The sequence below is a fragment of the Pteropus medius genome, unplaced genomic scaffold (genome assembly GCF_902729225.1).
Source record: "Pteropus medius unplaced genomic scaffold, Ma_sr-lr_union100, whole genome shotgun sequence".
Taxonomy (NCBI): domain Eukaryota; kingdom Metazoa; phylum Chordata; class Mammalia; order Chiroptera; family Pteropodidae; genus Pteropus; species Pteropus medius.
Window position 1 is genome coordinate 25,973,029 of NW_024340696.1, and position 21,303 is coordinate 25,994,331.

General features: G+C 44.5%; 1 protein-coding gene across 1 annotated transcript in view; it reads right to left on the reverse strand.

Moving 5' to 3' along the window:
• Nucleotides 1–815: 815 nt before the first annotated feature.
• The window catches only part of BEND3 (BEN domain containing 3), a 31,111-nt gene continuing 10,623 nt past the window's right edge, over nucleotides 816–21,303 (reverse strand). Inside the window, exons 2-4 of the mRNA XM_039869763.1 lie at nucleotides 18,352–18,396; nucleotides 17,704–17,909; nucleotides 816–6,595 (exon numbers count right to left, since the gene is read on the reverse strand). Of these exons, the coding sequence (XP_039725697.1) occupies nucleotides 4,349–6,595; nucleotides 17,704–17,909; nucleotides 18,352–18,385 (2,487 nt within the window). The 5' untranslated portion in view covers nucleotides 18,386–18,396 and the 3' untranslated portion in view covers nucleotides 816–4,348. The remainder of the gene's footprint in view (nucleotides 6,596–17,703; nucleotides 17,910–18,351; nucleotides 18,397–21,303) is intronic.

Below are 21,303 nucleotides of genomic sequence, written 5' to 3' on the forward strand. Positions count from 1 at the left end.
ATGACCATGGTAACGAATTTGGTGTGGCGTTATCTCTGAGAACTAGATTTTATAAGTAAGCTCACATGTGTTGAAATTCTCTGTGAATTTTCTTTTTGGTAGAAAACAGAGATACTTACAGCCAGAAGGGGCTTAAAGAATCTAGCCTTCCTCCAAGTCTTGCTTAAACTTGCTCATGGATTTATTTAGTGTTTGGGGCTCCAGCCCTTGACCAGCCCTAATGTGCACAAGGCTTAGAGCACACAAGTGTCAGGACTCATAAGTGACCAACACTCACTGAAGGAAAAGTGTTCCAATCACAAGCCACAACTTATTTTATGTATTGTGACACTTGGGTAAAAAAAAAAAAGTTAATGATTTATAATTAGTCCAAGAGAAGAAAGAGGGTAAGAAAAAACATGCATCCTTTTGTTATCAGTTAATATGTTAACTTCAAGGAACCAAATCCCATTGAATCCAAAGGGCAAAGAGTGAAAGGAAGCTCTGTAAGCTTGACAGCAGGGAGGGTCTGGCCACCGACCAGTAAAGGTAAAAGGTGAAATTCACCTCCCACTCTGTGACCAGGAAGCCACAATACATAAAGCTGTGGTGTAGAAACGGGCTAGTATTTATTTGTTGGCTTCTCAGTCATTCAGCTGTGACAAACTGAAATCCTGTGAGCTGTAGCCCTGACACCCAGTGTGGAAGCTTGAGAGGCTGAGATGCCACTGAGCATTCATGTCCTCCCCTGGGAACAGGTGAGGAGGCCGTATAAACAAACCATGACATGTTCTGAGAGACCTCTGCTCTAAGAAAATAAGATGTTATGAGACGTATTTTTTCTATTTTTATAACATTTTATATAACTCATAAAACAGTGCTTGTATAAAAATTCACACAAAGTTGCTAGAGAGCATACAATTTCCAAAAATGTCCTGGGTTTTTGTTACATTCAGTTTTCTAAGGATGCACTCAAACCAATGGTAAAATGCAGACATTATGTGATATTTCATTATCTTTGGTAAAACTATTCTCATTATTTTGTCTCCTCACAGTATTAACTCTGATATCCACTTTGTGCAGGGTTTGCTATCACTAGGATGTCAGAAAAACATTAAGGCTGGATCTACACGAGGCAAGTATTTCCAAATGGCAGTAATAGCCGCTTGGCCCCGCCCCCACTCATACTGTCTATCTAAACAGGCAGGGTTAGAGCTCACTGATCTCCAATCAGGGGTCTCGAGACCCCCTCTCAAACAAGCAAGAAGCAAAAATATGGGGGGAAAATGTGGAAACTAAGGCCATCTCTACAGGAACCCCAGTGGCCATGCTGTGGTGTGGTCACGTTGGTGACTCTTACCATTTAAACAGCTAATCCATTCACCACTAAGTAGATCCCATTGGTTGGTTGATGATTGCTGTTGGGTGGTACCCCCTCCCCAACATAAAAGAAAGTTCAGGGCCAACAATGAATGGGGAGGGGCACACTAACGCCCATGACACTAGACACGACTTTATTCCCTGTCAAACGTTTGTTGTCATGTAGATACAGCCAAAGTGAACTGAAGCAGGATTAGAACACAGTACATTCATGACTATCTTCATACATTCTTTTAAAACAACACAGAAAATAAGGGACACTACCACCTATTGTGACTTGCTATTTTACTTAACATCAGAATGTGTCTGTGCTAATTCTTTAGTCCTCCAGATACAAAAAAAAAAAAAAAAAAAGGAATCAAAACCAAACAAATAAAAACCAAAGAATTTAGATGGAGAGGAGGAAGGGATTTGCCAACTGATTATATGGAAAAACATAAAATTTTCAAACGAGTTTTTTGTACTTCTATTGCTACATGTAAAACACTGCTCCTAGAGCCCACCTGTATGGCTGGAGAACTGAGGACACCATACAGACAGGCACAGGACCTGCAGACGTTTCCTGATGAGACAGTCCAGAGGGACAGGAAACAGCTCCCAGAGTGTGTCCACCTCTCTTCATTGAAAGGGACTCTAAGATGTGGGGGGAAGCAGCCCTACACAGAAAAGGTATTTAGGAAACCACCGAAAATACGGTTTCCAAAAACTGAACATGCTCTAGGTTATAGACACATTGCATTCCTAGAACCTGTTAACTCCTGTTAATTTCTTTAATGTGGGTAGATAGGATTTTTAAAATTAATAAATGATTGTGCTTCTGAAGCTGCAGGGTCTCATTCCACCCTCTAGAAAGTAGGACAATTTTCACATGGCTTGGAATCCTCTTGGATACATCCTAGAGACCAGGACAAATTCCATGGCACCCACCAACCAGTAGGGCTGGCAGGAGAGTGCCTCTGCCATCTTTGGGTAGGGCGTGTGTGCGCGTGTGAGTTTGTGTGTGTGCGTGTGTGCATGCATTTGTGTGTTGGAGAGACTAAGGCATAGAGAAAGGCCCAGTTTGGGGGGAGGGGGGAGAGTGAGCCTCCTGGCTGCTCCAGCCCCTTCTCCTGCCCAGGCACTAAGAGGGTGAACTTGTTATATTCACATAGGTCCCCTTCATCTCACTTTAGTTTTTTAATAAGAAATGTGTGTGCACGTGTGGGTGCGTGAGAGTCATTAAGTCACTGTGCATTTCAAAAATTCAATAATTTAGCTCTGCAGTTTCAACAGAAATAATCTGTAAATGACATTTAAAAGCAAATTTACTAAAGTTAAATCAGCAAGTTTACATTGCTTAAAATCCTGTCACATATATATATAAAACCTGCTGGGTGCAGGCAAAATTATGTCATACAACCACTGGAACTGAAGTCCGTATCAGCTGTATAAAGATAATTCACAGATTGTTTCTATTATTTCTGCATTTTAAGGTAGCAAAATATTAAGCCACGTGGGTTTTATGACTACCCTGTGTGATTCATTCAATTTCCAGGTTTCTAGTATGATGTACTCAGTTTGAGTTAGACTGTTTCCTTTCCCTCTTAGGCATTTGGCCCCCCGAGTCAGGTAGGTGAACGTGTTTTTAAGGACTTTAACTGTTGGAGAATTTCCAGGTTGGAACTCCAGGAGAACACGCCACTGGCCTGAAGCAGTGTGACTTTCTCAACCAGTGGGGAGAGATGTCTCACCCTAAGGCCAAGGGAACAGCCAAATGTAGGACAGCAGGACCTTCTAGGGGGGTTAAAGGGAAAGCTCTGAGAGGACCCGGGGAAGGGACATGGGAGCCCCATTTGAGATGACCTGTGTCCTTCCAATACCAGGGATCCTCCAGAGGCCTGAGGGTCTGGGCCCACCCTGAGGAACAAAGATGTATCCTGACCGGAGGAACTAACACTGAGGTGTGGTGAAGTTACCATACAGCTCCCAGAACCCGGGTTTTGTACAAATACACACAAAGTAAACAGTTCTTAGTGAGCCCAAAGGGGCCTGTCCTTAAATCAAACATGAAGCCAATTATTGACACACACAGTTTTCCAAGGAAACATGTCTGCCCCTCCAACCAGCATCCTCATGCGAAGAGGGGAGAGGGCAGTGGAAGGACACAGCTCAAAAGACACTGTGAACGTGTTTCCACGTCTATCTACATTCATGTCATCATCATCATCATCATCATCATCATCATCCAGTGTTCTTGTCTACAAAGAGTGAGCACGACAGTCTACCGACACAGCAACGGAGGACAGGCCAGGCCAGTGAGTGAGCCCCTCCCTCAGCACTACAGTGGAAGAGAGAATGTGACCATGGTCACAAAAGATGTCACACGACTGCACCCCCTCTACTGCCGTCCAAGGGGCATCGTGACTCTTCCAATTAGATGTAAAAGACAAGGTCAGTAAAATGGGTCTCTATGCCACCTGAAGCTAATATCAGCCATCATGCATGAACATGGCACTTCTAAAAATTTCATAAATCTGAAGCCATCTTAAAAAGAAATCCCAGCAACTGAAGTCATCTCACAGTACTTCACCTCAAATATTTAAAAGACTTTTTTCCGAAGTAAAATGGGCCCCAAAGAGCCCAGTGATCTGTTAAAAAAGGGTTTCTTTTTAATTTAAAAAAATTTGATAAAAATGTTAGATGTAAAATGTGGGAAGAGGAACAAGAGTTGTTGAAATCTAGGGAAAGGGGAGGACACGGCCAAGGAGAGACAACCCCTCCTCCTGAGTCCTCTCTGCTCTCACAGCTCAGCCCTCCCCAAACTGGCTGCACCACTGGGGAACTCAGGACAAAAGTCACAAGTAGGAGAGACCAAATGCAAGGCTTCTTTCTTGTGGTTGAGTGGGTGTTTACGTGTGCAAAAGTAGTAAGCCACTCCCCACTGACATAAGGTGCGTGTCTGTGGATACCATAGCACGTGCTCCAAAAGGCTCAGGCCCCAGGCTGCCCATCACTTCTCTACTTTTTTTGCTTTCTTCAAGATGTCGCATTTTTTCCTGTTGGGGCGGCGGCACCGTTCGTCAATGCTGGGGATACATTCGTAGTGCCACACCTCCTCCATCTTCTCCACGGGGTAGACGGCCTCCACATAGTGGCGGATGAGCCGGAGCCGCGTGGGGTCCAGCTGCTTCTTGTTGCAGGCCCCGGAGTGGTTGTACTGCAGCCGCAGGTTCTCGGCCGTGAAGAGTTCGGGAAAGAGCCTGACGAGCAGCCGGGCGGCAAAGTTGCCCACCGAGAGGCTCTGCTGCACGATCTCGCGCACCTCCTTGTCTGACAGCAGGTACGGCGAAGGCACCGGGAAGTCGGGCGAGGGGACCACCAGCTCGTCCAGAGGGATCTTGCAGAAGTCCTTGCTGCTTCTTTCGGGGGGCAGCGGAGGCCCCTCAAATTCCTCTCGGAACCTCTCCGGGTTGATTGCATAGCTTGCCAGGTCTCTGCATTCAGGGCCCGGCACGTGGACTTTGCGCTGCTGCTGGTAGGAGCGCCTCTGCTCCGTGTCCCGGCGCCGGCAGCGCTCGTCCAGTTTGCCCACAAACTCCAGCGTCCAGACGCGGTCGTTCTTGGCCCGTGGGTAGAGCAGCTGCACGTAGTGGCGAATGAGCTTGATGCGGGACGGGTCCAGCTGCTTCTTGCCTAGGGAGCCGCTGCAATTGTACTGCTTGCGCAGGTTCTCATGGGTGAAGAGCTCGGGGAAGAGATGCACAAGCAGGCGCGAGGCGAAGTTGCCGATGGACAGGCTGCTCTCGTAGATGCTGCGCAGCTGCTCTTTGCTGAGCAGGCAGTCGGCACCCGGCACCTCGAAGTCAGGCTGCGGGATCTCCAGCTTGTCAAAGTCGATGGGCACCAGCCAGATCTTCTTGGACCGCCGGCCCGGCCGCTCGCCCTCAAAGCTGTCCTCCACCTTGACCACGGAGATGTCGTCTGGCAGGCTGGAGGAGTCGTAGCAGTCGTCCCGCGGGGGCTCACCCTCGCTGCCCCCGTCCAGACCCAGGCCCTCGAGCTCCTCGTTGATGCGCTGGGCACACTGCTGCAGCCAGGCCTCCTCTTCCTGCATGTCAGGGAAGTAGATCTCTGTGTAGTTGCGGATGATCTGCAGCCTCTGTGGGTCCAGCTCCTGCTTGCCGCCATCCCCGTAGCAGCTGTACTGCTCACCCAGCTTCCGGTGGTCAAAGAGCTCCGGGAAGAGACGGTGCAGGAGGAAGACGGCAAACTCACCCGGAGACGAGGCTTCGTCCAGGAACTCGGTGAGGTCCTGTGTGTCCACTACGTGGTCTGAGGCGATGGTGCTGCTCCGGTCCAGAGACAGGGCCTCCTCCTGGTCTTTGTTGTCCAGGAAGTGGCCAGGGTCCACCTGCTCTGTCTCAAAGAAGCTGGCAACCTGGCCCCCAGGCTGGCTGTCCTCCATTTCCCTCTGGGCCCAGAAGCGGCTGAAGAAGTCGTTCAGCTGGGGCAGGCACTCGGCCTGCCACACGGCCGTGTCCTTCACGGAGGGGTAGTAGACCTCCACGTAGTTGCGGATGAGCTGCAGGTGCAGTGACTCCAGCTTCCGCTTGGCCGCAAAGCCGCAGGCACTGCAGCCACGGGAGAAGTCCACGTCGCTGAAGAGCTCGGGGAAGAGCTGCACCAGCAGGCGGCAGGCCAGGTCCCCACCGGACAGGCTCTGGTCCACGATCTGCTTGAGCTCGGCCGCCGTGAGCTGGTACTCCGGAGGCGGCTGGAACTTGGCCACCATCTCTGTGGGGCTCACCTGCTTCTTGATGCGGCTCACCTCCAGAGACAGCAGGTCCACCTTACTGTGCAGCTGGGACATGTTGGAGGACAGCGTGTTGAGCATGTAGAACATCTTCTGGATCAGAAAGTAGATGTTAGGGTCGCCGTCAGTGGCGGGGGCCGCACTGCCACAATCTCGCTTCTGTGGCTCATTCAGGAGCCGCAGCGGTGAGGGGCTGTTGCGGGGGTTTGCCTTCTCCAAGAGCTCATATGTGCTGAGCGCATCCCCGGCGGGAGGGTTCTTCTTCTCCATGATCTTGTGTGAGATGCCATAAAGAGGCTTCTTGTAGGAGGGGGTGGTCACATCATTGCAAGGCTCTTCCTCTCCTGACCACACAGAGACCAAGTTCTTGCCCTTGCCAGCCTGCTCTCCATTGCCCTGGCAGGGTGAGCTGTTCTCCCGGTTCCTCATGCCTGCTAGGAGCGCCTGGAAAACAAAAAGTGTGTTAGAGGAGTGTTATGATTTACACTAGACACAGGTCTGCGTCACACACACAGAGGGGCCAAGGCCAATCACAAGAGCATGTGAGGAACTGCTTCCTATGCCCCGGAGTCACTCTACACATCCAGGAACACATCATGAATACAAACCTGCATCCCAGTGCCAAACCTGCTTGCTCTCACTGCTTCCTGAGAGGCTTAGGCTAGACCTGAAGGCTTCGAAATCCTTCAGGTCACTAGTGCTGGACTTCCTGCCCACAGGGCCCAACAGGAAACAGAGCACAGATGCTGGCAAGGCCTGGTGAGAACTCGGACAGGGACGGGAGAGACCATGAGAATGTGAGGAGCTCCTGCAGAGGCCCATGGCAGGTCACCTTACTGGCCTAGGCCTTAGCAGCTCTCCGATGGGGATGATGACTCCTGCCTATGGCAACTCCAGAATGCAGCAGCATGTCTTCCAGTCTGCAGCCTCTAGTAGAACAGGGGTCCCCACGTGGGACAGCTGAGATGCACAGTGGTGAGCACAGAAGAACGGGGTCTAGACAGCAGCAATGTGCTGCCAACTCTTCCACTGCCTAGAATCATGTCTTACCTTGGACAGGGCCCACCCACCTGTGAGATTCCATGAAGAGATGGGGCTTCCCAGATTTCTAAGTCTTGGTCTCCTTGTTGGTCCAGCAGCCCTTCTCAACCAGAATTCCAGGAGAGAAGTAAGCCCTCCTGTCTTAAGGCACCCACTGTATGTAATGAATTAATGTGTCTCCTGTGCATCTAGAAGGGTACTTGCTATGTATTTATCCATGCTTGCTCAACAGAGAGGTCTGTGAGAGAATTAAATCCTACCAAAAATAATTTGAGGGACGGATTCCTTGACTCACCCAAAGATGGTACGCTCTGTAGGTCCACTGTTGCTGGACTCCCAGGGAAGCTCAAGATACCCTTTAACAGCCGCAAAGCTTGACTCCAAGCTCCACGATGGGACAGCAATAATCCTGACCATTGGGAACCCAGAATTCTCATTGCTTTCATCACTAGTTTTCCCTATTGCCAGGCCCTGGACAGTTTAAGAGGCTTATTTACATACAGACAGACAGGTAGGTGACTTTCCACAGAAGTTCAAAGGTGAGTTCAGTGGAGAAAGGATAACCTTTTCCACCAATGATGCTGGTTCATCCTACCACATCCCATAGACAAAAATGCACATAAAATGGATTGTGGACCTAAATATAAAACCTAACTTAAAATTCTAACACTACTAGAAAAAAAAAAACGAAATCCTTTGTGACCTTGGTTTAGACAAATATTTCTTAGACATAACACTACAAGCATGAAACATAAGAGAACCAACTGATAAACTGGAATTGGACTTCACCAAAATTAAAAACTTCTGCTCTTTGAAAGACACTGTTAAAACAATTTTAAACCAGCCCAGACTGGAAAAATAGCAGCAAAGCATTAATAAAGAACTTGAACCCAGAATACTTAAAGAACTCTTAAACACAAGAATATACAACCTAATTATTTCAAAAGCCACCACAAAGAAGATATATAAATGGCAAATAATCACATAAAAAGATGCTTATTAATAACATACAAATTAAAATCACAATGAGATTTGATTATATCACTCCAACTACAATGGGTCCAGTAAAAAAGACATAAAATATCGAATGTTGAAGATCACGTGAAGGAACTAGAATTCTCATACACTGCTGGTGGGGATATAAAATAGTATAACCACTTAGATTTGGTACTTTCTAAAAAGGTTAAACATACATGGACCATATGATCCAGGTATTCCATTCCTAGGTATTTACTTACCAAACAAAATCAAAGCACAGAATCACATAAAGACTCCTAAGCAAATGTTCATGGCAGCCCTATTTGTAAATAGCCCATAACCAGAAATACCCCAAATTTTTATTAACAATAGATAAACAAGTCGTTACAGTTGTAGAGTGAAATACCACTCAGAAATAGAACTGATACCCATGGTATTCATGATGAATCTCAAAGTAATTTTGCTGAAAGAAGTCAGACAAACAAGAGACCAGTATGATTCCATTCACATAAATTCTAGAAAATGCAAACTTATCTATAGTGACAGAAAGCAGATTAGTTATTACCTGGGGGTGCAGGGAGAGTGCAAAGAGGCATAAGGAAATGTTAGTGGTAGTGGGTGATGGATATGTTTATTATCTTGATCATAGTGATGGCTTCATAGATATACACAAATTGAAATTTATCAAATGGTACACTTTAAATATGTGCCATGCATTGTATTTCAGTCCTAACTTCATGAAACTGTTTTTGACAAATGTTGAAATTGACCCAAAACTCATGAGAATATATTTTTGAGAGTTTAATTAAGCAGAAGAGCTATCTGGTGAGCCCCGGTTGGAGGGTGGGAGGCAGAGTTGAAGCACAAAGCGTTTGCTTCCATTGACATGAGTGTGCCCCGGGCAATTGCAGAATGGACAAAAATAAAATGCACCCTTAAGATGCTTCTACACCTGGGAAAAATTTGGTTGGCTTAGCCTAGCCAGGCTCAGTGCTTCTGAAACTCGAATATACATATGAATCACTTGGGGTCTTATGAGAATGCAGATTCTGATCCCTGAGTCTGCATTTCTAACAAGTTCCTGGGTACTGTTGGTCTTCTCTGAGTCACCAGAGCATGGAAGAGTGTCACTTTCAGTTTATCTCATCCAGGCAGATTCAATGTCATTTGTAAGCCTTCATTTAACTAGTGCCAGTACATGAGGTGTTTTTCTCTTGTAGGGCAAAGAGACAATCTCAAGAGGCTAGATGTACAATGGCAGCTGAGCAACACAGAGCCAAGAATAAGTAGGCCCAGGGTAAAAACAGACCAGGAGGCCACATAAACATAAAACTTTGACCCTCCTGAACCTCTCATTTGTTACGTTTCATTTGAATTAATGAATTACTTCCTGGACCCTCTCTTTTAGATAATAGAACAATGTGACTCAGATTAGAGAAAGGTTAATTTTTCTCTTAAATCTACTTTCTCAGGGTTTGTCTGTCTAAGATGATGAAGGATCAGAGGACCTGCCCCTCAAAAAAAACAATACACACTTCCCATGAGCACAAGACCAGGGACATTTTGGGGTGGAGGGAGCCTGCTATCTGCTCCACTCCCTCTTAGGGTCCCCTTCTTACCAAGCTGTCCCTGTCTTCATCCTACTGCATGATAGTTACATGACGGGACCATGTCATTCCTGAGTCTATCTTCAGTGCCTACCAAAGTCTCTGGGACACAGAAAGGCTCAATGAATGTTAGTCAACAACACGTGTGGGTGTTTAAAGCGAGGCAGGGGATTCTACCACTCTTAAAAACATGCTTTAAGAAAGAGGAGCTGTTCAGATAGGCTATTCGCTTCATGAATAGCATGACTGGAGAGGAAAGGAGTGGTAAGAGCTCAGCTCGACCATCAGGTTTGTTCTTTATGTGACCTTGGCCATATTACATGACCTTTCATGTCTCAGCTTCCTGTGTGTAACTCGGGGATAAATAATGGTACCTCACAGGGGTTGTAAGGACTTAATGAGATAATGTACATAAAGCGCTGAGCCCATGTCTGATCACAGTTAAGTATTTAATATTTGTTATTACAATATGATTATTATTAAACAATGTTATTTCCAAGCCAGAGCAGTGGTAATACTACATGCCTTTTATAAAATTATTTGTAATGATTACTCTTGACCAGTAAACAAGAGGAGGACTTTCCTACAGCATTGGCAGCAGGGTAAGTCACTCATAATAGGTATGTCTTAGAGGTCTGTTTGCCATAAAGGCTGGGGGCAGAGGAAAAGTACAAGACAACGGAGCTAAAGGTGGGGTTTTAAGCTCTTTACAAGTTCTTTTGTTTCACTATCTGGCAGAAAGCAGAGGAGAAGGAAGGAAGGAAGGAACTGCTCCCCCTCCCCCACACACATACACAAATCAGAAACTTGGAGAGACAGATGGAGATAGTTGAAAATCTTTACCCTTAATGCAATATGTCTGGAACTGTGGGTCATGACTCATTAGTAAATGGTGAAATTGATTTGATGGATCATGACTAGCATAAGAAGAAAGAGGAAGAGGAGGAGGAAGTATGAAAGAAAAAAGACAAGAATGAAAAAGAAATAGAATAGGAAATACCAGAGTCCACTGCACATAGTAATGTAATAATTTCAGGAAAGTTTTGTTTCATTTCTGTGTATATCTACATATTTATATATACATTCATATATTTGAGCTGCATTTCACTATAAGGTGTGTTTATGACTGTGGGTCACTGTTGAAAAGTACTGCCAAAGAAAATTCAAAGTGCCTTACTTGCTAATTCCTAAAGACTGCAAATTAGATTTTTAGCAACTTATTCACCATTAAATTTTATTACACCAAAATAATGTGGTAGGTCCCATGGGCCATGAGATTATGAGGTTTTACCAATATAGAGAAATTTGAATTGGTAATGCCAATCATCAAAGAAATCATAACTGCATTAGGAGTGATTTTAGAAAAGGGACCTTTGCTTTACAATGAGTAATCCTACTAATATTTAAAAAAATTCCAATGCAGAGAGATGACCAGAAACTCACCCGCCGTGCAGCATGGGTTCTAGATGGAGACCTGCCCCAGTCAATCCCCAGCACAGGAAGTACAGAAAAAAGTCTCTGGGTGAACTGCTTGAGGACCAACAACAAACAGAAGTCGTTTGACTCCCCCACATTGCCGCAGACGGCAGAAGGCCAGAGTACATGGAAACTGGAATTCCCCTCTATAACTCTCAATATTCAGCCTCATTAATAAAAATATTTCAGTTTCTATCAAGCATGTTAGAAACACTGCCATCAACAGAAACATTTCTGGCTAACCTGCTTGAATAAAAAAAAAATTAAGTTAGAGTCCCAGTAGAGGGCAACATTCCTCACTCCCAGAGACCTTGGATACACAATTCAACACAAAACACAACACTAGCACCAAAAAGAAGGTTCTTAAATATCCCCGCACTGGTGTCCTGTCAGCTCAGTACTCCAATTAATTCCACAAATGTTGCCAAGGCAATGATGAGCTGGCTGTGTTTGCTGCTGCTGATATAAAATCTGCTCAGCTGTCTAGGAGTATCAAGAAATCTTTAAATCTGTGCTACTTGGCACTGGGTGTCTGGCTGACACCATTCCCAATTCTCCGAGGCTCATCTTCCAACCATATGGGAACTCTGCTGCATAGCTCAGGCTCTGCCATGCCAGCATCTATCCAAGGTTTGATCAGAGCATTTCATTCTGCCACCAGCACCCTTATACTCAAGAGGGAATGCCCAAATCTCTCGTTTGGAGAATTTGAATGAAAAGAGGCTGGTGCTGGGTTATAAGTGAGGGGTTAACAGACCACTTAGGGGAGATTTCACATGTCTGTGCCCACGGACATCCCAGAGACTGGGTCACCATGGATATGGTCCAAGGATTAAACACCGTCCTCAGGACCCCAAATCCAAAAGCAGTCACTGAATTCAGTTCATCAAATGATGAATAGCTAAATGGTGCTCAGAGTGTCAGCAAACTGGAACACCAAGAAAGCATTTGAGAAAGGGAGTTGAGAAACAATATAGCATCAAAGGCAGATGATGTGAAACACCTCCTAGGGGGCTGGAGCCACCGCCTCCTCCAAATAATGAAGGCAGGGGTGATGCTTAGCTTTTTCATTTTCAACAGAATTTTCTTATTCTTCATCATCAAGTGATCAGATGCAGTTAGCAATAAAGTATGGATGAGCTCTCTACCACACGGAGCCAGCGCCCAAGATCTGGCAGGCACTGTGCAAGGCCATGGGCACACAGGGAAGACGCCAGACAGTCTCTGCCCTCATGGCTTTTACCCTTTGGGTCATCCCGATACTCCACAGTGTATGGTGAAGATGAAGAATGTGCTACCATTCCTGAAAAAATAAGAATCTGAAGAGATAAAGCAACTGTAATGGGAGAAGAAAAAGATAAAGATGGAAAATCTTATCTTTGAGGAGGGCAGGACCTCCTCAAAGGCTCCTCACAGCATCTTACAAATACTCCACAGCCCTTAGCGCCAGCGTGGTATCCAAGTGCACAGTTCCAAATGGAGGAGGGCCCGGCACAGCTGACTTCAAGAACCTCATGAAAATGGGAATGGCCATAGTACCTATTTGCTATGGCTGTTGTGCAAACTATTACGACTCTCCACCTTGTACCACAGTAACTGACACTTAGGAGGTATTCAGTACATCTGCACCAAATGAACAAGATGGCATTTCCATGCTCCAACTAAAAAGAAACCACAATGCCATTTTAGGATTAAAAATAAACTTAGAACCACCCCGCCCCCAGAAGAACAAAGCTAACTTCTGCCTGTCATACAGCTCTCGAATACTTTCCCCACTTCCATGCACAAAAAGATGATTACCAATAAAAGTGTTGGCTACTCACCTTCCACATCTGCTGTGTTTGGCTATAAAGGCTTTTCCAGAGCAGGCGCCAAATAGCCTTTATACAGCCTTTTGTTAGTTTTTTTTTGAGGGAGGTTTTTTCTTCTTCTTAGTGTTGCACCAAATATCACTCATAAATAAGTCTTCAGCACTGACACGAGTCTGAACCTTTAACATGAAGGCTATCACTCAGATCCCCCCTTCCCTTGGTGTTGGGGGAAGACAGAAGGTGGTTTATGTTCTGACTTGAATGGTGTTTATAACAGCAGTGCTCAGGCCTGGGGTGTCCTAGAGGGCATCAGACACTTCCCTTGGTAATTCCATGCCATTTTTTTTTCTGACAAATGTGGAGGGAGGCAGCTGAATAGTGACCGCAAAGGGTGCAAGTTGGAGATGAAGGCTGAGGGCAGTAAGTAAACATTTCTGAAGGCTGACATGGGGCAGGCCCTGTGCTGGGCTCCTTACATGGGCATCTCAGTGATCCACACAGGAAACCAAGAAGGTGAGCAGTACCAGCCCTCCTCACTGTGAAGGAACCTGAGAGTCTGAGAGGGCATGTGACTGGCTGAAGGTGCCATGGTGAACTCCCCCGTTATCTGACTCCAGTCTCGGCTCATTCTGGTATTTACTATTCCTATGAGCTGGATCAGAGAAGATGGGGTTCACTTACCTGGACAGGGAGCAGAGAGCTGAGTGCCCCAATCATTCCTGACACCTCTCACCAAGCACAAGGCTGCCTCACCGGCATCTTGGCAGTTTATTTTAACTTATATGCCTAAGTTTGCTTGTCTATCTGATGAAGATATTAATTCTCTCATCATTGGTTTCCCATCTGGATTAAAAGAAATAAGGGATGGTGCTCTTTGTGAAGTAGGCACTCAATAACTGTCAACGCATTTCCTTTCTCTCTTTTTTGATTGTTGCTCGTTTTACCTTCCCGGTTCCTCCGGTCTCACCCTGTGATGAAAGCGCCTAAGAAAGCTGCATATTCTCCCCACCTCCACTTCCACCCCCGCCACCACATATGTAAGAAGGATCAGAGAAAATTCAGGGAGGGAAAGATAAAGAACTATTCAATCTGAATTAGGACTAGTACCATTTTGAAAAATCAACATATACCATAATTTCATAAAACTGATAGATTGTTCTGAAGTCCCCAAGATTCTGAAGCTATTGATTTACTGACACATCAACTTATACAAACTTTAAAAGGAAATACTGCCTTGAAATCACATGATACCTTTCTACAAGGAGTTCGCAAATTTTAAAAGGATTATATTTATATACGTTTTTTCTTTAAAGAACAGGAAGGGGTACAGGGATATCAACCTCACTTCATATACACTAAGGAAAATGAGCAAAGCTGAAAAACACCCAAAATAAAATCCAGGACTAAACATGTCTTTTTCTTTTCAAAATCTAATGGGTTAGAACTGTATCTAATCCACTGAAAAGTAAACATACATGACCAATTAGAATACATAAATTAGATTGGTCATATTAGAAATATTCAAATACATTTTGGTCCCCTCTTCTCTGCACGTCAGAATTCCTGGACGATGCCTGATGCTTCGGCAGATGAGGCAGGCTGCCTTGCCAGATCAAGAGGAGCACTCGACGCTATCGCAATGTTCACGTGATGTGTGGGCCATCCCTTCACCATGAAGCTGCAGCGGAGTTCTAGCCCAGTGCCAGATCTTTTCCGACTTACTTCACATACTGAAGGATTCAACTAAAACATAAATCATAAGAACCTTCTCCTTCTTTTTCTGCTCCCAAGAATATGAAGATACTACCTTCTCTATGATGCTGTGACAACAAAACTATATTGAATGAAGAGATAAATAGTGACACCATTTGTGCAATGAGGCACAGAGCCACCTTGGGCCATCCACAAAGGCCACAATCCGGGCTATGGTCAGAATTCCTTCTTGATGCAAGAGTTTGTTGTTTCTTATTGTGGCGAACTGTTTATTAAAAACAACCATACTAGTTCCCCCTGTGTGAAAGCCTCTTGGAAATGTGACTTTGTTGCTCTTAACATCAGAGGTGGAGTCTATTTTTCTACCCCTTGGGTCTAGGTTTGGCCATATGACTTGCTTTGACCATTGGGCCATTAGCAAATGTGACATAAACAGAGGCTTAAAAAGTGTTTGCACAGAGCTGGCCCTCTCTTGCTCCCAAGAACTCTTCCATGTCATGTGAACAAGATTGGACTAGCCTCCTAGAGAGTGAGAAAGTGCATAAAGGGAAACTGCAGTCATCTGCACCAGCCCAGGGAAGGCCCCACATCTGCGAGTGAGGTCATCTCAGACTAACTAGCCCTAACCATGTCAGGCCAAATCAGAAGAACCACCAGCTGGGTCATAAAACCCAGCTGTGAATGACTAAAACAGTGGCTGCTGTAAGACGCTAATTTTTTTGTGTGTGGGGGTGGGGGAAGAGGACTGTCACACGGCAAAAGTGAATTAATACACTCAACTTTGTGTTCTACTTCTTGAACTCTGGCTTTACTTGCAAACTTGAAGCAGTTTGTAGGATTGATCATAAGCATATGAAACAAGAAGAAAATAGTTTTGGGACTTCAGGAACAGTGCTTCTCAAACTTCTCAACACTTTCAGAGTAACCTTTAGGAATCTAACTCATAGGACCACTCACAGAGGGTCACTAGGTTTGTGCATATGGATGGTCCCTGCAGCACTATTTGTAATCATATAAAAGTGGGAAATATCTAAATATCAATCATTAAGGAAAAGGATAATAAATTATGATTTAAAGTAAACATAAGAAAAAGCGAAGTTAAATGTTTTTCAAAGAAGCTATTTAACTAACCATCTTGTAGCTTTCATTTACCACAGCAGGTATCTCAACAGTCAAGAATTTGAGATTTAATCTGTAGACACTACTTGCTGCACTAGAAACTGCCATTCACACACGTAACTTTCCCCAGAGTCACAAGGTATGCAGCAGGTGGCTGGTTTAAGCAGCCAGAATCAAGGGTGGGATATTTCTAATCAATCCTTTATAAAAAATGCTCATGTAGACATAAAAAAAAATTCAACTAACTTTCTGGGCATTACAGATTTTTAAAAATGTATTGTCCTGGTATTACTCATAATAATCAAAAAGTGGAAGCAACCCAAAGGTCCACCAACTGATAAATGGATCAACAAAATATGGTACGTTCAAACAATGGAACATTATCTGGCCATAAAAAGGAACGAAATACTAATACATGTGACAGCATGGATGAACCTTGAAAACATTATGCTAAGTGAAAGAAACCAGATACAAAAGGCCATATAATCTATAGTTCTAACTGTAAGAAATGTTCAGAATGGGCAAATTCAGAGACAGAAAGTAGATTAGTGATTGCCAGGAGCTAAAGGAGGGGGAAATGGGGAGTGACTGCTAATGAGTACAGGATTTCTGTGGGGTGATAAAAATGTTCTAAAATCTATTGTGATGATTGCACAACTCTGAATATATGAAAACCACTGAATTATATAATTTAAATCGGTGAATTGTATAGTACATGAATTATATGTCAATAAAGCCATTGGAAAGGGGAAAAAAACAAACAAATAAATAAATAAGGGTACACTCAATGTTCCATGATGTGGAATGCAGGTCAGTCCTCACTATAATGTAATATAAACGTGTATATCTATATCCTGGTGAAAATCTTAACTTTGTCATTTTGCTAATTAAAGGACAGTTTTTACTTACTGAAGACTCACTAAGTCTCTAAAATCCATAAATTCTCGATGTATTTGAATAGGTCCTAGCGTCTAAAAGGGGAGAATTAAAACAAACCAATAATAACCCAAAGAGTCTCAGGCTGATATGCCATGGTGTCCTGGCTAATGATAATAAGCCTTGAATGTGGGGGGCTCTTTTAAACAGACATGCAGAAGTTGAAATGCCTATCTGGGTCCTTGAGAAAAAGAGGGAGAATGGGAGTAGGGATGGTCTAAGAGTTTAATATGTAATCTCCTGGTCCATGGGGAGGCTCACTGCAGAGGCATTCTAGGCCAGATAGCTCATCTCCCAAAACCACTCCTCTCTCCTCAGTCTTCACTGTTTTGCATACATGTCTTATCACCCATATGGAAAACAGGCTGCTAGAGGGGGTCACCACATCAGTTCCAGAATTCAGCACAGTTAAATATAACCAGAAGGTAATTAAGGAATAAATCAAACTCGTAAAATAGATAACTTAGGGGTGACAGGTATGATATAAAATTTTCCACCTTACAAAAAGATTCACTGAAGTGTTTCTTTAGTAAACAAGCTTCCCTAATCAACATAAAAGACGATCCTCCACTTTTCCAGGAGTCTATGTTGTGTGTACTATGTAAAATATAGGTTTGCTGTCAACAAGTGCTTGCTTTCCCCATAGAGCAGATGCTTGTGAAGACTCCCCTTGCCCCATAATGAATCCAGACATAGACAAGATACCAGTTAAGGACACTCTCTAGATACTCAAGTCAGAGAGGAGACAGCTGAAATGAAAGCTTTCTTATCCCCAGAGGCTTAGGAGTTTCCCAGATCCCCATGAGCAGAGATTCAGTGTCCCATCAGAGGGTTAGAGCCTAAGCAGGCACTGAAGGGGCTGGGCCCTCACCTCGGGAATCAGCCGCCGCCTCTTCACGTTGGGGACAGAGTCTGGCTGGCCCTCACTGCCAGCTGGCTGCTTTCGCTTGCTGCAGTCCTGGAGGGCCGTGAAGACGCTGTCCAGAGGGTGCTTCTCCGAAGACCTGGAATTCACTGAGCAGTCCAGGGCAGCATCTTCAGCTTCTGTCTCCACCTTCACAGTGTTATTTTTTAGAACTGTGGCAGAGAAGAGATAGGGCTCAGTGGGCCACTCAAAGATCCTCCGGGTTTCCCGAGGACAGGTTGTTTGTGGACCGCCCTTTGACACTACCACTCAGATAATAAAATCTAGTCACAATAAAACTGTGCCTTCCAAGCAAGCAATTTTTATCTTAATACACTAGTGCGATACAATAAAACCATGTTCCAAGAACATTTTGTTCAAAACTTGTTGGAGGAGGGGGGAAGAAGACGGGGAGAGAAACAAATACTATCTTTTTAATGATGCTTTCAAAAAAGTAACTCTGGGAAGATAGTAAGATACTTATAACAGGTGTGTGGGTGGAGGGGGATGGGAACCAGGGATGCGAGACTTTTCCTTGATTTTTCATTTTGTATCTTTTTATATTTTTGAATGTATGACCCAATAAAAATATTTTTTAATTAAGGTTTTTTTTACCTTCTTCATCTTCACTGAATTCAGCTGAGTTCATCTTCTATTCCACTAAATGAAAAGACAAAGACAAAGTCTGACTTTACTGCTTGATTTATTTAGTTTTCCCTACCCATGAGAAATTCCCTTTCCCTCCCAACCCTGGCTGAGAAATAGAAGGTTAAGCCAACACTGCTCTGCAACATCACAGAAAATCATACCCTCTAATTCTTGTTTGCACTGCTCAAGCAGCCAGGCCTTTTGTGCACCTGCTGGGAGTGCTTCTCCAAGACTTTATGTGGCCAGAATGTGTCTTAAAGCTTCAACCAAGAGCCACTTGCAGAGCCGGGAGAACTTTATTTGAGAAGATAATCAAGTCTTTTGTAAAGCGCCATTGGTTGAATGATCTGTTAGCCCCTGCTTTATAAATTCCAGCCACAAAAATGGAAAGGCTGACCAAGGACAGAAGCTGTGGATCCTGTGGACCTGAGCTGAGGTCTCAGGACTCCAGGTGCTCCGACGAGTTCTGTGCTTTCCATGATGGAAGCCATAGTCACGTAGCTACTGAGGACTGGAAATGCGGCTAGTTCACATGGAAACATGCTCTAAGTATAAAACACAACTCTGCATTTCAAAGACTTAGCATAGCAAAAAGAATGTAAAATATCTTGTTAGTTTTTTATGTTGATTACATGTTGAAACAATATTTTGGATTTATTGGGCTAAATAAATTACTTTATTAAAAGTAATTTCACTTTTTTTTTTTTTAATGTGGCTACTAGAAATTTTTAAATTACACATGTGGCTTGCATTATATTTTTATTGGATAGCACTGGTCTAGCCCTTCCTTCAGAAACAACTTTCTCTTTCAGGGAAAAAGGCACTGTGGGTTTTTAAAACTCTCAAGCTCTACACGATCTGGTCTAAACCCTTCTTTTTATTGATGAGGGAATGAGGCGGGCGGGATGGAAGGTACCGTGTATGGGTTTCAGGGTCCGGGGCAGAGATAGCTCCTGACCTCCACTGCCCCAGCCAGAATGGAATGGACACCATGATTAAAAGCACTATTAAGTCTTTGAGATTCCCCAAATTATGTAACAGTATGTCCATAAACAGTGTATGGTACAAATGAGGTAGTAACATTGGAAAAGGACATATGTGACAGCCTTTACTACTGACATAAGAGGAGCTGTGGTTCCCACAACTGGTTAAGCGGACTGCAAAGACCGAGTCCCATTTTGGTTAAGGATCAGGACAGCAGAACTAAGGAGCATCTCAAAAAATTTCTATTAAAAAAAGAGAGATGCCATCTACAAAGTTCAATAAACCATTCACCGAGTACCCGTGGAAGGGTGTGTGGTCCTGTTTTGATGGCTGAATGGAGCACTGGGGAGTGGGGTGAGAGAAAGGAAGTGTCTAGGTGGTCTCTGCAAAAGATAACTTCAAAATTCACTAACGCTAGCAACATTTCATAGTGCTTATGACGTGATGCACTATTTTTAGTGTATCACAATAACATTATGACAGGCACAGTTCTTTTCATCCCTGTATTACTAATTTTCAGAGGAATGAATAAAAAAATAAGATTTATCTGAAACTGAAATTACACTAAAAATAATTCCTACTTACCAAATTATCTCCTATCTGAAAAACATAACACACAAGGTGATATTGAGGGGAAATAAACGAGAGGTCAACTTCAAAAGTCCAGGAATTATTTTTACCAGAAGCGAATTCTAGAAAACACAATTTCATCATATGCTGGGCAGCAAATAACCTTCATGTTTGAACATCACCAGACCTGGGTGTCTTTCGGGGGGGGGGGGGGGCGGGTGACCAACATCAGGCAGAAATCCAGGCCTCCTAATGCCCAGCCCACTCAGGGGGCCCTGAGTTCACCCCAAGGCCCGGAGGCCTGAGTGTGGCAACTGCCCTTGGAAACCTGCCACACAGTCACAGAACCCATTCCCTCAAATCCAGGGCAGAGGTGAGAAGCAGCAGAACAGATGGGGAGCATGAGAAAAGGGCTGGTGGAGAGGGTGCCGTGTACAAAACACATTCTGGAGAGAAAAGGTGGGGAAGGGAGGGCATGGTGGATGGTTTATTTGAGGGGAGAAAGGGTCATGATGAAAGAAAACCACGACGACTCTGGCTAAGCAGAAAATATTTAAAAGACAAGTGAATCCTAGAAGAAAAGAAAACAGCAGTCGATGAAAAAAACACAGCAGATAGAACCACTGTGCTGAGCGAGGATGGTATGGCCATCTAATATTTCATCTTCTGACCCACATTTCTCTCAGGAGCAGTGTAGAGCTCACTGAGGCTGACCACATGAGGCCTGGAGTCAAGGGCTGGCTGGGTGTGGTCTCTGTGGGGATGTGACTCAGTGAGCAGGAAGGGTATTTTCTGAACCACCACCATGTGACAATATAGCAGACAATTTAGCACCTGAATTCTTAGATCCAGTGGTTCTCCCGTCAGAAAATGATGGAGGAGCACACACCTGAGCCACCTTTGATGCGAGGAAGGGCAGACGGGGAGCTGGGAAGGCTCACAGTGGGAGGGAGGGGAGAGGAAGGGGCAGCTGGCTTCCTGGGCATTCAGGATGCCCTGAGTACACCTGCTTTGGAAAACATCTCCATGTTCATTTATAGACCAGTGACAGATGCTAGATTAACACAGAAATAACCCAGAACATAGTACAGTGGGCCCTGTCTTCCCAGCCAAAAAAGAAGCCATCCTCTTTGGAAAGCTCATAAATTTCCCACTTGCAAGGCCTGGAAAATCCACAAGTGCATCTGGCTTGTGTGGTAGGGAATAAGGTGAGGGTCCTCATGAACATCTGCAGCCCATGAATTCCATGCCAGGTGCCAGCTGGTCACTTTGTGTATGCCTCCATCTCACCTTGAGCTATTTTAATCCCAGTTTTACTAATAAGGAAACTGTGGGCATATACCTGTGTACAATATGTACAATTTT